Source organism: Lepisma saccharinum, chromosome 13 (genome assembly GCF_977018435.1).
Source record: "Lepisma saccharinum chromosome 13, izLepSacc3.1, whole genome shotgun sequence".
Classification (NCBI taxonomy): Eukaryota; Metazoa; Arthropoda; class Insecta; order Zygentoma; family Lepismatidae; genus Lepisma; species Lepisma saccharinum.
Genome location: NC_139241.1, coordinates 74,881,583 through 74,896,370, shown reverse-complemented (window position 1 = coordinate 74,896,370; position 14,788 = coordinate 74,881,583). Strand labels below are relative to the sequence as shown.

The 14,788-nt window shown below is 38.1% G+C and overlaps 1 protein-coding gene across 1 annotated transcript in view; it reads left to right on the top strand.

The window, feature by feature from the left end:
* The window catches only part of Lerp (lysosomal enzyme receptor protein), a 206,492-nt gene that overhangs the window by 184,556 nt on the left and 7,148 nt on the right, over window positions 1-14,788 (top strand). Inside the window, exons 21-22 of the mRNA XM_083134455.1 lie at window positions 1,537-1,645; window positions 14,271-14,419. Coding sequence (XP_082990581.1) covers window positions 1,537-1,645; window positions 14,271-14,419 — 258 coding nt within the window. The remainder of the gene's footprint in view (window positions 1-1,536; window positions 1,646-14,270; window positions 14,420-14,788) is intronic.

Below are 14,788 nucleotides of genomic sequence, written 5' to 3'. Positions count from 1 at the left end.
CATTGCAACTGTACCAGATTACAGTTACATGCCACTTCTTCCTGCCTGCATGTGTGTGTGTCGCTCTCCGACCACTAGTGCTGCGTATAGGCACCATTGAAGCTTTTTTCAGGATGCCCCTCGTATATGAACTTTCAGAAGCTTTTATTATTAGAGTGTTCCTGTTTTAATGTGTGGTTAGCTAAATCAGGTACCTATACAATGCAATTCTATAAATGCCTTGCTTTAAATTTCTAATACCTACATATCCTTTTCGTCAGCAATAATGGTATAACTGCATGTTGTCAGTTTCACAGTACTTCACTTGGATGTACTGTACTGAAGCAGAAATCCCATTGATAATGTAAGGAAATATGACACTTTATTTTGTTCAATTCAATTGTTTCACTTATATTTAAGAGTTAAGTTGTTTGCTTTACAGAGAAGAGAGAAGTAACTTTATGCATCGAAAAATGAGTCCGCACTCATGGTTCTTGCAAGCAGAGGGTTCCAAACCTCAGTGGAAATATCAACATATAATATCGAGAATGTATTAGGAGACTGATAAATTACAAATTGTATTTCTTAATCATTCACTCTTCACTCTTATCTCATTTAGTCGTAACTTTAAAAAAAATCAAGTATTTTATTTTAAACTTCCTGCGTATGATAAAATTCCATAATCCTTCCCTAGCTTTTGAATTGTAATAATTTTCCGAATTCACTATTTTGCTGTTTGAATAGAGAATAGAGAAATTAAGTCAATTCATAGAAGATAGTACAAGTATTGGTCCTTAACAAATCCATACCTGGATCTCTATGAGTTTATTATTCCCATTTGCAAAAACATCGATTTAGTTTAGTTTGTAATTGTCAGGGAAAAATGTAAATTTTGTCCTGGAAAACCTGGAAAAGTCAGGGAATTTCATTTCTGCTTGTTTGTAGCCACCCTGAGAGATGTCCCACCAATAATGACTTCACATTCTTTCAAGGTACAGTGATTCATATGAACTAAATTAGAAATAACATTGTCTAAAAAAGGTTCAACTCTCGAGGAGTAAAACTTAATAACCCACAAAAGTATGAAACCGAGAAAAATGCAAGTGAAAGTTTGTCCATTGCATTGTGGTGTATGGGCTACCCAGAATCGGCAGCTACTGAAGGAACTTCATTCGCTATTGTACAGCAACTGCATCCGACGCTAACTCAATTTTGAATGGAGTGTGGGTTATCAAGTTTTACTCCAGAGCCGCTCATATTTTACACCTAAAAGAGGTATATCAGAATGCCACACCAACCGGGGGGGAGGGGACTGTTTTATTAACTGTTGGTTTTTGTTTTTCAATAATATTAATCAATGATATTGTCATACTTACATTTGTGTTTCACTTTTGTTGTGTGGATCTGTTACTGGTCTCATAAGAGCATGAACAAACACACAACGTACCTGTTTGACATTATCCTTAGTAAAGTATATTTGAGGTCAAAAATGAATTGTTTGTCGTTGTTCCAAGAAACTCCCTGGGAAATGCTGATTCGTGTGCACTTCTCTTTCAGGAGGGCCAATGTATAGCAGTTTTCTTATGGCGTACTAATGTGATGTGTCAGCAAAATCACGGCAGCGATCCTAATGAAAATCTTCACAAAGAAGCCAGGGCTAGTACAGGTATTCCACGTATAGAACAGTTCATTCTACACTGTTATTTCTGTCATAATAAGATGAATTGATTTTAAATTGGAAGGAAGTGTCAAATGAAAGCCTTAATTTGTTTCCTATCTTGTCGATTCTTGCATATAGGCTGCAGAAGCTTGCTGCATTTTAGCACAGACCCATTCAGTGGCAAACGGGTAGCATTGAATACTTTTGTCACCATGGTGACCAGGAGTGTATATTCCAGGCTATCTGCGAAGCCTGAAGCCCAGAGATTAAAATGCAGAAAAAATAGATTTGAAAATATGCATAAAATTGTTCACTAAGATGGTGTTTCAGGAATTGGCAATTTCATGGCGAGTGTCCCATGCACGTGCATAGTACAGGCAATACCACTTGAATGTTTGGAGTTACAAAGAGCCCCCTCCCCCCTGAGAAAACTCCTATGGGCGCTCATGCACTTGACCAATATGTTTAGTTTACTTGAAATATCGAAAGAAATGGAATACTTACTTTTTATTTATTTACTTGTAATGAGTTATTTACTTGCACACTGCCTGTGTTTCATGCTAAGGGTTAGTGGCCGCGGGCAGTTGCCCCCCACTTTCTGCCACTTTGTCCCGTTCTATGCTATACCTTATGTACCAAAGAAAAGTAAATTGCTCGTGCTCCTCCTAGTTTTGGAATCCAATTGCCGCCACTGTTTAGTAATAGAAGTACGGATTTTTTCATTATATGAAAAACAAGGAATATGTTGCACATCTCTAGCACATGCAAGAATACACAGATTCTAATTGTTTCTATTTTATCATGTAGGCAAAGAAATTGACTTTATTTTTATGTATAACACATGTATAGTAGGACCAAAAAAAAAATGTTTCACATTGTTGAAAATCACATAAAGTGCCTAGGTTTCTGAGTTATTGCCAATTTAAATACCCTGGGATTCAATGTGTTAAGGAGTTTGCAACCTTCCTTCAATTGGCATAACAGTGTGGTTTCCTTGAAGATGTCAAAATGAGCAATGTGGGTGTTTCTAACCACTTAGACATAGTCTTGTAGGACCAGGAGTGAGCAGAGCGAGGCGGCACTAACCTGTCCAGTTGTAAGATAGCACACATCTTGGACTTAGCATTATGAAGGGATGAGTGAGTGTTTTGGAGCTCCCGCTACCCCTGTTTCGAAGGGACTATTTGCCATTGCAGCCATCACTCGTCTACACATATGTTCAAGTCACCACTGTCAAACTTCCTCCTCCATTTGTAAATCGGTTGTTGTGGTAAGTTATGCATAGACATATTGAATTTTCATTTACTGGAGAACTTCTATAAATAGGTTTCCAGAAGACAAAGAAACCAGTGTTCTTTATTGGTGCAAGTGTTTGGAGGAGACACCCTCTTTAAAATGACAAAAATGGTCTTTTTGAAGCTCACTTGACCAGCATTTCAGTGTTGAGGTCGTTTTGTGATGCCTCATATAAATTTGAGCTCTATACAGTCTCTTGTAATTCTAAGATTATTTATGATCAGAGGTGAGAGTTGTTCATAGTATGCAAAGTGTGAATTTGTCCCTCCCCCTTTTTTGCAGTGTTAGGGGGGTATGAAATTCTTGTGGATGCACAGTATGTACAGAAAGTCACATAATTTGTGCATGGTGTGTATTCATAGGTTTTGAGTCTTTTTAATGTGACTGTAAAGGAATTATAACAGTCAAATCAAGACAGACAAGTGTTAACCACAGTGAGATAGATAGCTGTTGTTTTATTTCAAATGGAAAAATCTGGGATATGTAAAACAGCAGCAGTTTACACAAAGTAACTCTGTCCCTGTGCATCTTAGTTGCATTTTCCTCTAGTTGGTACTTTACAACACTATAAGTACTGTCCTAGGCCATGTGTTAAGAATTATCCTCACCCTGTAGTATCAAGAGTGTTTCATGTACACATTTGTTTTCAAAGGAGCTGTGTATAAGAACTATACACACTGCAAGTTGTGTATCAATCTGATACACATGGCCTGTGACAGGAGATACACGTGGTGACAATTAAAGTGTTAAAGAACAAACAACTCCATTTTATGTACAGTGTGTCTCAAAAGTTTTAGGACGACGACATTTTAAACTAGGCAACCCAATTTACACAAGCCGTTGGTGGGTTGCGTGCAGAGTTAGGCTCAATTTCAGGGTTGCCACATGCACAATAGATATTTATAAAATACGCGAAAGAAATATAAACAAGTATTATTGTATAAAATTATTAAAAATATCACTATTATATCGCAAACGACAAAATTCTTTCTGAAAGAAAAAAATAGGTTTTCTACAGGGAGGTTATTTCAGTCGTTCACCGCCAGCCTGTCGGCCGTTCAGCGGACTCTTCATGCAACAGGTCCCGGCAAATTGCGTTCAGGAAGTCCGTAACAGAAACCGCTTGTTTTGTAATGTTTCCACTTTTCACAATTACAGTTACAATTACAATTGAAATAAGCACGTACCTTGTCGCAAGGATGCTGTGTGTGTGTGTGTGGAAAAGGTGTCCTCCCAAATACAAATATTTCTGGCACCTTATTTCTGACAGAAAATCTTAGATTAGTCATCGCTACTTTATCCTCAGTTGTCGCGACAGCGCCGGCAGCTTATCGGGGGTTGGGTGAGTTGTCTGTCAGCCGCGAGAGGGTGCTTCATACTGCACGTGTCGGCAGTGATGCCAACCGTAGGGACATGTCCCTAAGCATAGGGACTTTTCACTAAATTTCTCCCGCGTAAGAACGTAGGGACAGATTGTGCCAAATGAGGGAAAACGTAGGCACTTTTTTCAATCTTGGTAAATGACATTTTATGAATTAGTTTATCTGGATACTTTAGCGAAGAGGAGAAAAAAGAACTAACTAACAAATCTCCATCAGAATTTTGAAACATGTTATAGGTTACCAAAAACTTTCAAGGCAAGTTCCTTTTTGAAAACATTTCCACTCTCGCGAAAATAGTGCTAACATTGCCACATTCTAAAGCGGAAACGGAAAGAATATTTTCAATGTTAAGTGATACAAAAACAAAAAAAGGGCCTCCCCGATGGCGCAGTGGTAGCGTCGTCGCCTTGTAATCAAGGGGTCCCGGGTTCGATACCCGTGGAGGCACAAGTGGTTCGGATCCCACTTTAAACTGTAGGTCCAGTCCCGATTAGCCTTACTGTGCATAAAGTGGACTTAAAACACCAACTCAACTCAACTCAACAAAAACAAAAAAGGGAAATAAAATGGGACCAGAATTGTTAAAGACTGCAGGAAATACAGCATCACCAACCAACATCTATCTCTGCACAGCAGCAGCATGTATGACTTCAAATAACATAATCAACAGTAAACGACTCAACGTTATTCATTAGGGGTGTGCGGGATCCTTTACTTTAAAAAGTCGTTAATTCTCGACGTTTTCTGCCTTGTAAGTTTCTGGAACTTATCGAAAATTGTAAGTTTTTATTCTAGAAATGCAAAAACAATCACTTAAAGTGAAAAATTCGAGATTTCCAGTGCTTCGGGAAATTTCGAACATTTCCCGTCCCGAAAATTTTCCGACTTGGTCGGGAAATTGCAAATTTTTCAGTCCCGAATGTCGGGATTTAAAAAAATTACCATCCCGATCCCGTCCCGACCCAAAAAATTCTGTCCCGCACACCCCTATTATTCATTAAGGCAAGAATTTCCAATACCGGACCCTTCTGTAATTTCTATGCTACGTCTTATACTCACGAAATAATTATTCGTGATGATTTATCTCAAGTTAACATGTTGGGGTGAGGGGGAAAAAATGTTAATTAACGTGTAGAAGTTGTAAAATAAGCATTTCAATTCTCGCAATGATTCTCCGTATACAAGTATGGTAGCCATATTTGTTGATATGAACAAATTACAATTAGTTACGCTGTCTGCAGCGTTGCCACACTGTTGATTTCATACTTGGAGAGCATGGATTGTATAAGAATAGCGGAAGAGAACAGTAAAAAAGTTGTTAATGTTATACAGATTGTTAGGTGGAGTGTGCAGGAGGGCTAATTAATAAACTTATTCATTTCAGTATATTGCCCAAAGAACATGCTTACATGTGACAGCGACAATCACGATGTAGAAGAACTGATTTGATTACAGGTAAATTTGGCAACATTACATCAATCATAAAATTGCAGGATACGAAAATGGCGTCTTCGATGATGTTAAAGTGATACGAAAAAAATATTTTTTATCGGTTCGTAATCACAATTACCGCAAAACCATTCAGGAATAGCCCCACTGAGCATTCTCGGTAAGGTTAGGTTAGGTTAAGTTAGGTTAGGCAAGGCAAACATAGTTAAAATTTGGGCTCGAAAAATGGGTAGCCCAACAAACCATTGACGGATAGCCCCACGAACCATTCAGGTACAAAAAAGGTAAAGTGTTCCCCTGTGCATAGCACCACGCCATGAAGGCGTATAGGGGGTGTGAGGGTAACGCCCCACACTTTCTTGATCCGGTCGTGAGTGGGGGTGATGTGATCAGCATCACGCCCCTGACCGCCTTTACCCCCCAGGGTTTCCCCCAGGTACCCATGTTATTCGACGCTGGGTAGGCGCCGGGTCCGCTTCCAGGTACGGTTAGTTTGAGTTGGTATTTTAAGTTCACTTTATGCACAGTTAGGCTAATCGGGACTGGACCTACAGTTTAAAGTGGGATCCGAACCACTTGTGCCTCCACCGGGGATCGAACCCGGGACCCCTTGATTACAAGGCAATGACGCTACCACTGCGCCATGGGGGAGGCCCTCCAGGTACGGTTAGGTTAAGTTAGGATAGGCAAATGTAAATTCGCTCCTTCATTAATTGTGGAAGCACCGAGCAGAAAGATTTGGTAAGTAAATGTGTATATTTTATCTTCTGTTTTGCATGCTCATGAGGTGATAATTTTTTTAGTCGCTTTACTTGGCGTAGGGACATTTGGTCAGTTGTAGGGACATTTTGACTACGTCTGTAGGGACATTGCCGAAAAATGGTTAGCAAAACTGTCGGCTACCAGACTAGTCAGTGTACGTTCAAGTTCACTTCTGTTTGCGTTTATCAGTACGCGTGTTGTTTATACTGTGTTGCTACTCATGGCCAGTGCTTTATTGTGTGTTAATTGTTATTCATTCATTAGTTATGTCGTTAAACAAATATAGTCTTGAACAGAGAGTTTTTATGTACGATAATTACGTGAAAACGAATTCTTGCAGAAAAGTGGTCAGGGAATTACGATAGACCGGATCTCTTGAACCTAAGAAACGTGTTGTATTGCTGTTAAAGGAGGTCATTTTCAACATCTCTTATAACACAGGAGGTTAGTGATCATCATTATTATTACTTTTAAATATAATTTTACGCTTTCGGTTTGCTTTATGCGCCGGGATGCTGTCTTCCCTTTCTGACAACTGACGATAAAGTAGCGATGTCTAATCTAAGATTTTCTGTCAGAAATAAGGTGCCAGAAATATTTGTATTTGGGAGGACACCTTTTCCACACACACACACACAGCATCCTTGCGACAAGGTACGTGCTTATTTCAATTGTAATTGTAACTGTAATTGTGAAAAGTGGAAACATTACAAAACAAGCGGTTTCTGTTACGGACTTCCTGAACGCAATTTGCCGGGACCTGTTGCATGAAGAGTCCGCTGAACGGCCGATACGCTGGCGGTGAACGACTGAAATAACCTCCCTGTAGTATTTCATCGCTGATGAGTCTACAGTAAGGAAAAGAGGTGAGAGGAAACGAAAGGTTACAAAAGAGAGGAGAAAGAGAAAGCGAAAGGAGAAGAGGAAAAGTAGAGGAGAGAAGAAAGATAGGATATACGAGGAGAGGAGATGTAGTGAGGAGAATGGAAAAAGATTCGAGGAGAGATGAGGAAAAAAGAACAAAGAAGAGAAAAGAGGAGGAAAACGAGACGAGATGAGAGGAGGAGATGAGAAGACGGAAGTGGAGAGTAGAGTAAAGGAGAGAAAAAGAGAAGAATGAAAAAAGAGAAAATAGTGCAGTGGAGTCTGAAATCTAAGACAGGAAGGGAGATAAGAGGAGTGGAGAAGAGTGGGAAGGCGATATGAGATAAAAGCAGAACGGAAAGAGGGGAGAGAAGAAGAAGGAACTGGAGAGAAGAGGTAGTTGCAGAAAATATCGTCTGAGTGTCAAGAATGAATGCATTGGTCAAATTATCGACATGAAACATTCAATAACATTTTGAAATGTATTGGAGAATATATTAGATCGGTGCGAAATGCCTTTTTGGTTGAGTTCAGAGCAAATTAAAATCTTCCATGTAAGATCTTTGATTTTACCTGCGATTACACCACTAAAAAAATGAACGTAATTTTTAATATTTATAAGAATTATTCAATTTTTCTCCACTTCTCGGTTCGTTGAAATCGAGATTTTGTAATTCAATATTTCCCCTCCCCCCATTGTTAATTCCAAACTGAATCATTCCGTTTCACACGGCGTGGACAATGAACACAATGGGATATGTCTAAAACTTACGAAAATTTTCTGCCACCGGAAGGGTTTGAACCTACGACCATCAGATTGACAATCCTGAACGGTAGCCACTACCCTACAAGCTTTAGCTCCTTAAACCAGGTAGAAGAACCACTACACCATGCCTTTACCTTCGAATGAAACAACAATTTTTTTTAAGTATTCTGTCCCTCCAATATTGAAAATGTCGTTTGGTATACGTGTAGTTGAACTTTTACTTTAATTTTGATTTGCTTTCTTGTAGCATAACCGATATCTTCGAGAAATAATTTTCGAAGTGATTAAAAACGAGAATATTGGTAGTTGTGAAAATGCGAGTTATTTCTTCTAACTTATTATTGTGATTAGACATTATTAATGGAAAATATCTAGAGGCTTGAACATTACAGGATGATGTTCTTTTCCTGTGATACTGTAACAGACAAAATGCTTGTTTACTGATGCAAGTCTTGTGTCCAGAACAGTCTTATGAAATGTATTTGCTGTTGCGTAAGATAACACAAAATAATTACACCGTGTGCGAACTACCAAATCTGCGCAACGTTATACGTAAACAGGCGGAAAATTTTATTCATAAAATCACTTCTAATTTTTCTTCCTCGAAGAACAACAATTTCTAAGGAAGAGCAACAGTGATGATCTTTCTTATTTCTTTTAAATGCTTACACTTTCCTTTAATTGGGTTAAAAATAAATAAGAATATTGCTTGCATTTCTGTCATTGACGTAGACCAGAGAGAGAGACAGACAGATATTACAAAATAGTTCAAATAGTGCGAGCGCCATTAAAAAGTCATGATAATTCTATGTTGCGTACTTAGATTTATTCATACGATAAAGAACATGTCTAATTGTGAGTTAACAAAAAAAAACCAATAATAAAGAGACATTTTCGCATGACGATTGCAGTTCGAAAAAGTCGGGACAGGGATTGAAAGTAACGTACTGTCCTGACTAAATCGGTGAATCGGACGTCTGGTAGCCTTGCATCAATTATTATAAAACTAAAACCACCCAATATTGCAGCTTGAAGACTTTTGCTCAAGGAACAGATTCATTTATACAAGAGCAAAATTGAAATTTTTACTCATTTCAAAAATCGACGATGTTATTTTCGTATTTATTTATTTATAGGTTCACATTTAAATATTTTAGGGTTCGAGGGGGAAGCATGGCCCACATGGCCCCTCCCCTGGGTACTGACCTTACGTAGACAGTGGGAGAGAAATTTTGGAGAATCTTTCTATTAAATGTATTATTTAAATCCACCTTATGCTCAGATAGGTTAAACCGTTTATTGACAATCGTGAACTTTTCGTTTAATAGATAATATTTGGTTTTAAACGACGGGAGAACATTGGTCGAATTTCCTTTCTTGCTCTTTTGAGAGAATATATACTTCTACAATAGCAATCGCGTTCGGAAACCGTGAAAAAAAACGACTTGGTTTTGAAAGGCAGACAAGCTTGGTAGTCTAGCTTGCTCGCGATCAAAGTGACTCACTCACGCTATTCAAGGCCGCTTCTTATCGCAAAACACTGTGCTTCGATGCACACGCACAGTGTCTGCACCCAGCACGTTACAAGTGACCAGAGTCGAATTTTAAAGAGAATCTGAAGAATGGTAGATTTCATCAGAGGCGGCTAGGTAGGCACCAGCTCAACATGCAATAGTTTAATTGATAATTCCTGACAAACAAAAAACCGTATTGAATAATTATTGGGATAGTAATACGTGTATCCGCTCCTTTTTAACAATGTAACCTCGAAGACAATCTGTATTCCATTTATTTATATTGGCAACTTGGTCAACCGGAGGTTATTTTATCGCCTTCGATAATCGAATTGTCTGATCGATTATTTTTTGTTTACCCAGGAACATGCTCCATAGGAGATTTCCGAGACCGGGTTACGCTACTCACTCGTAGCTCCCCAGTTTCTTCACGATGGTGGGTTGCCACCGGTCCCATACACAGGCCGAGAACCTAGAGAGTGAGCATAGGCGGACTCGAATCCATGCCGTCCTGCAGTCGGAAGCCACGGAGGAGGACTTTTCTTATTTTACCTTTGGCTAATCGCGACGATGAGGATGAATAATGAATAGAAAAATAAAGGTCACGCACAAAGTAGAGGACGATCTTCAACCTTTTAAGTGACGAGTTCAAGCCCTAAATATGAGGATTTCAACCTTAGACGACCTCAATTTCAAATTTATAAACAAAATGCCTACTTACACTAAACTTCTCATCAAGGCCAAAATAGTTTGTAACTGTGAAACTACCCCTGAATACAAATTGACATTTTTTTTCCATGTGAGTAAGAATTAAATGTGTGGCATACAGAGATAGATGATACCTTTTGAGAAGCAATTAACTGTACCCTGTCCTATCATCTCTGGAGCAAAGCCGCGCATAGCGGAAGAGAAGTGGGGAGAGGGGATCGAGTGGACAGAGCGAATCAGTGCACGCTGCTGGGAAGGCTGGTAACTGCAGTGGCTTTCCTCCCTGCACGCAATCCCATTCCTCTCACGTGTTCATCGCTGCTCAGATACTTGTTTTCGTTCACCTGCTCCAGAGATAAGTGGGACAGAGTGTAATTCGCATACATGTAGCAAGTAAAGAAACTTATCCCAGAATGAAAATTTCACATAGTTTAAAAACATTTGTTTAAGCAATGAATGACTGGAAACAGATCACACATAATTCCCTTGCCAAAATCTAGTGGTCGAAAATTAATTTCAAGACATTTCATATCTATTCACCATATTCCAAATTATAAGGAACTATTTCGTAGATGTTCATGAAACCATTATAAAATTACAAATAAAATATATTCACAAGCTTAGATATACTAATACGAAGAAAGAAATTCAGAGTTAAATTTCAAATGAATGTTTATAAAGAAATTCTAGAAGTACAGAGCTATATCTGAGTATTTAACTTCTTTTATGCTGATAACGTTTACCATATTGAGGCGAAAGAATAATTAGGAACAGTAGCTCCAAGAAAACAAAGGGCGTAGTGTATTGGTTAGAGTTCTTGAAAGCATTGCGGTCCCACGTTCAATCCTCCATATTAGATGTTCCTTAAAAAAGAATCCCTTCCATTAAACAAGAGCATGGTAACATTATTTGTAATAGCAGTATATAGTGGCTACATTGTTCTGCATATGGAATTTATATAAAAAAAAATAAACAAATAAATGAATTCACACGTTCAACGGGATATTTTTATATATAAGATCATGGATTATGATAATTGTGTACTGCTTCAAAGACATTGACAAATATTAATGAAATAACTATTTATATGTGTGGCAATTCAGGACATGCTAATTTTACCCCTTTTCCCACTTGAGTTCAATGCAATGATGCAAGGATGTGTAAAAATTTCAATTTTGCTCTTGTATAAATGAATCTGTTTCTTGGCCAAAAGTCTTCAAGCTGCAATATTGGGTGGTTTTAGTTTTATAATAATTGATGCAAGGCTACCAGATGTCCGATTCACCGATTTAGTCAGGACAGTACGTTACTTTCAATCCCTGTCCCGACTTTTTCGAACTGCAATAGTCATGCGAAAATGTCTCTTTATTATTGTTTTTTTTTTTTTGTTAACTCACAATTAGACATGTTCTTTATTGTATGAATAATTCTAAGTACGCAACATAGAATTATCATGACTTTTTAATGGCGCTCGCACTATTTGAGCTATTTTGTAATATCTGTCTGTCTCTCTCTCTGGTCTACGTCAATGACAGAAATGCAAGCAATATTCTTATTTATTTTTAACCCAATTAAAGGAAAGTGTAAGCATTTAAAAGAAATAAGAAAGATCATCACTGTTGCTCTTCCTTAGAAATTGTTGTTCTTCGAGGAAGAAAAATTAGAAGGATTTAGTCCAGCACCTTAACACAGTGTCTCACGAGTATCTCTTGACTAACACTGTCAAATGTGAAGTGATTTTATGAATAAAATTTTCCGCCTGTTTACGTATAACGTTGCGCAGATTTGGTAGTTCGCACACGGTGTAATTATTTCGTGTTATCTTACGCAACAGCAAATACATTTCATAAGACTGTTCTGGACACAAGACTTGCATCAGTAAACAAGCATTTTGTCTGTTACAGTATCACAGGAAAAGAACATCGTCCTGTAATGTTCAAGCCTCTAGATATTTTCCATTAATAATGTCTAATCACAATAATAAGTTAGAAGAAATAACTCGCATTTTCACAACTACCAATATTCTCGTTTTTAAACACTTCGAAAATAATTTCTCGAAGATATTGGTTATGCTACAAGAAAGCAAATCAAAATTAAAGTAAAAGTTCAACTACACGTATACCAAACGACATTTTCAATATTGGAGGGACAGAATACTTAAAAAAAATTGTTGTTTCATTCGAAGGTAAAGGCATGGTGTAGTGGTTCTTCTACCTGGTTTAAGGAGCTAAAGCTTGTAGGGTAGTGGCTACCGTTCAGGATTGTCAATCTGATGGTCGTAGGTTCAAACCCTTCCGGTGGCAGAAAATTTTCGTAAGTTTTAGACATATCCCATTGTGTTCATTGTCCACGCCGTGTGAAACGGAATGATTCAGTTTGGAATTAACGATGGGGGGAGGGGAAATATTGAATTACAAAATCTCGATTTCAACGAACCGAGAAGTGGAGAAAAATTGAATAATTCTTATAAATATTAAAAATTACGTTCATTTTTTTAGTGGTGTAATCGCAGGTAAAATCAAAGATCTTACATGGAAGATTTTAATTTGCTCTGAACTCAGCCAAAAAGGCATTTCGCACCGATCTAATATATTCTCCAATACATTTCAAAATGTTATTGAATGTTTCATGTCGATAATTTGACCAATGCATTCATTCTTGACGCTCAGACGATATTTTCTGCAACTACCTCTTCTCTCCAGTTCCTTCTCCTTCTTCTCTCCCCTCTTTCCATTCTGCTTTTATCTCATATCGCCTTCGCACTCTTCTCCACTCCTCTTATCTCCTTTCCTGTCTTAGATTTCAGACTCCACTGCACTATTTTCTCTTTTTTCGTTCTTCTCTTTTTCTCTCCTTTACTCTACTCTCCACTTCCGTCTTCTCGTCTCCTCCTCTCCTCTCGTCTCGTCTCGTTTTCCTCCTCTTTTCTCTTCTTTGTTCTTTTTTCCTCATCTCTCCTCGAATCTTTTTCCGTTCTCCTCACTACATCTCCTCTCCTCGTCTATCCTATCTTTCTTCTCTCCTCTACTTTTCCTCTTCTACTTTCGCTTTCTCTTTCTCCTCTCTTTTGTAACCTTTCGTTTCCTCTCACCTCTTTTCCTTACTGTAGACTCATCAGCGATGAAATACTAGAAAACCTATTTTTTTCTTTCAGAAAGAATTTTGTCGTTTGCGATATAATAGTGATATTTTTAATAATTTTATACAATAATACTTGTTTATATTTCTTTCGCGTATTTTATAAATATCTATTGTGCATGTGGCAACCCTGAAATTGAGCCTAACTCTGCACGCAACCCACCAACGGCTTGTGTAAATTGGGTTGCCTAGTTTAAAATGTCGTTGTCCTAAAACTTTTGAGAGACACTGTACCACCAATACCATGTCTTGTATTTTTTATATTTTATGTTGCTTTTCTGCCACTTTTGGCTAATCGTGACAATTGGACGAAGGGACATCCACAAAGAACATCCTTGCCCAGGCAGGGATTCAAACCCATGCACTTGGCCACCAAGCTGGCTATCATGTTTTTTGAGCAGCTCAAAATATATATTTATGCATAATCAAATGAAACAAATTATGGCTCTGTTGTAATTATGCAGTTTTATGGTGACATAAAAAATGCGAGCAGGAAGTCTCTGATGCTATCTTCAAACTGTCACATCTGATTATTTACTTACCCTAAACATGCTCTTATTTGTGAATGTTATTCTTTCTTTTTCTTTTGGTGCACCAAACTCCATGCAGAGCATGCTATGATGCCAGGGGTCCATGAGTTTAACTCCCAACCTGGGCATCACTCATCCTCATCATGGCAATTACACAAAAGTGATGTGTAATACAATTTTTTTCTCTGTGTATATTAATGCAGTGTCTCCTTTACTTTGCAGTTGGCATTGTCCTTGGTGTAATGATAGCCGTTGCAGTGCTTTCTATAGCTGCCCTGTACTTCAGAAAAGAAAGCCATCGACGCTCTGTGAAAATGTGGTTCACCTCCTGCTTGAGACATCGTGATCAGGGCCGAGTACGATATTCAAAGGTAGGCAGAATCTACAGCAGGTACTTACATATGTTCTTGCTAGTCTCTAGTCCTATAAATTAAGTGACGCTAGAAGTTTATGCTAAAACTTCCATAAATGTACCCTAATGACATTATACATTTCTAATTAAGACTGAGTTTTCTCCATGGGGTGAACTATTTATGTGAGAAGAGAAACTAGGGAAAGGTTTAAAATTTGAAATTCAGCAGGACTATTTAATTTCATCCAAATATCAATACTCCATGCTGAGATATTCAGCACATTCGTAATTGTTGTTTCCCCCCATCCACACCAACGATTCCCCATAGCTTCTGCTATGTAACTTAAGCTGCAGTCTACATACATGTACATTTGATATCTCTTATTTC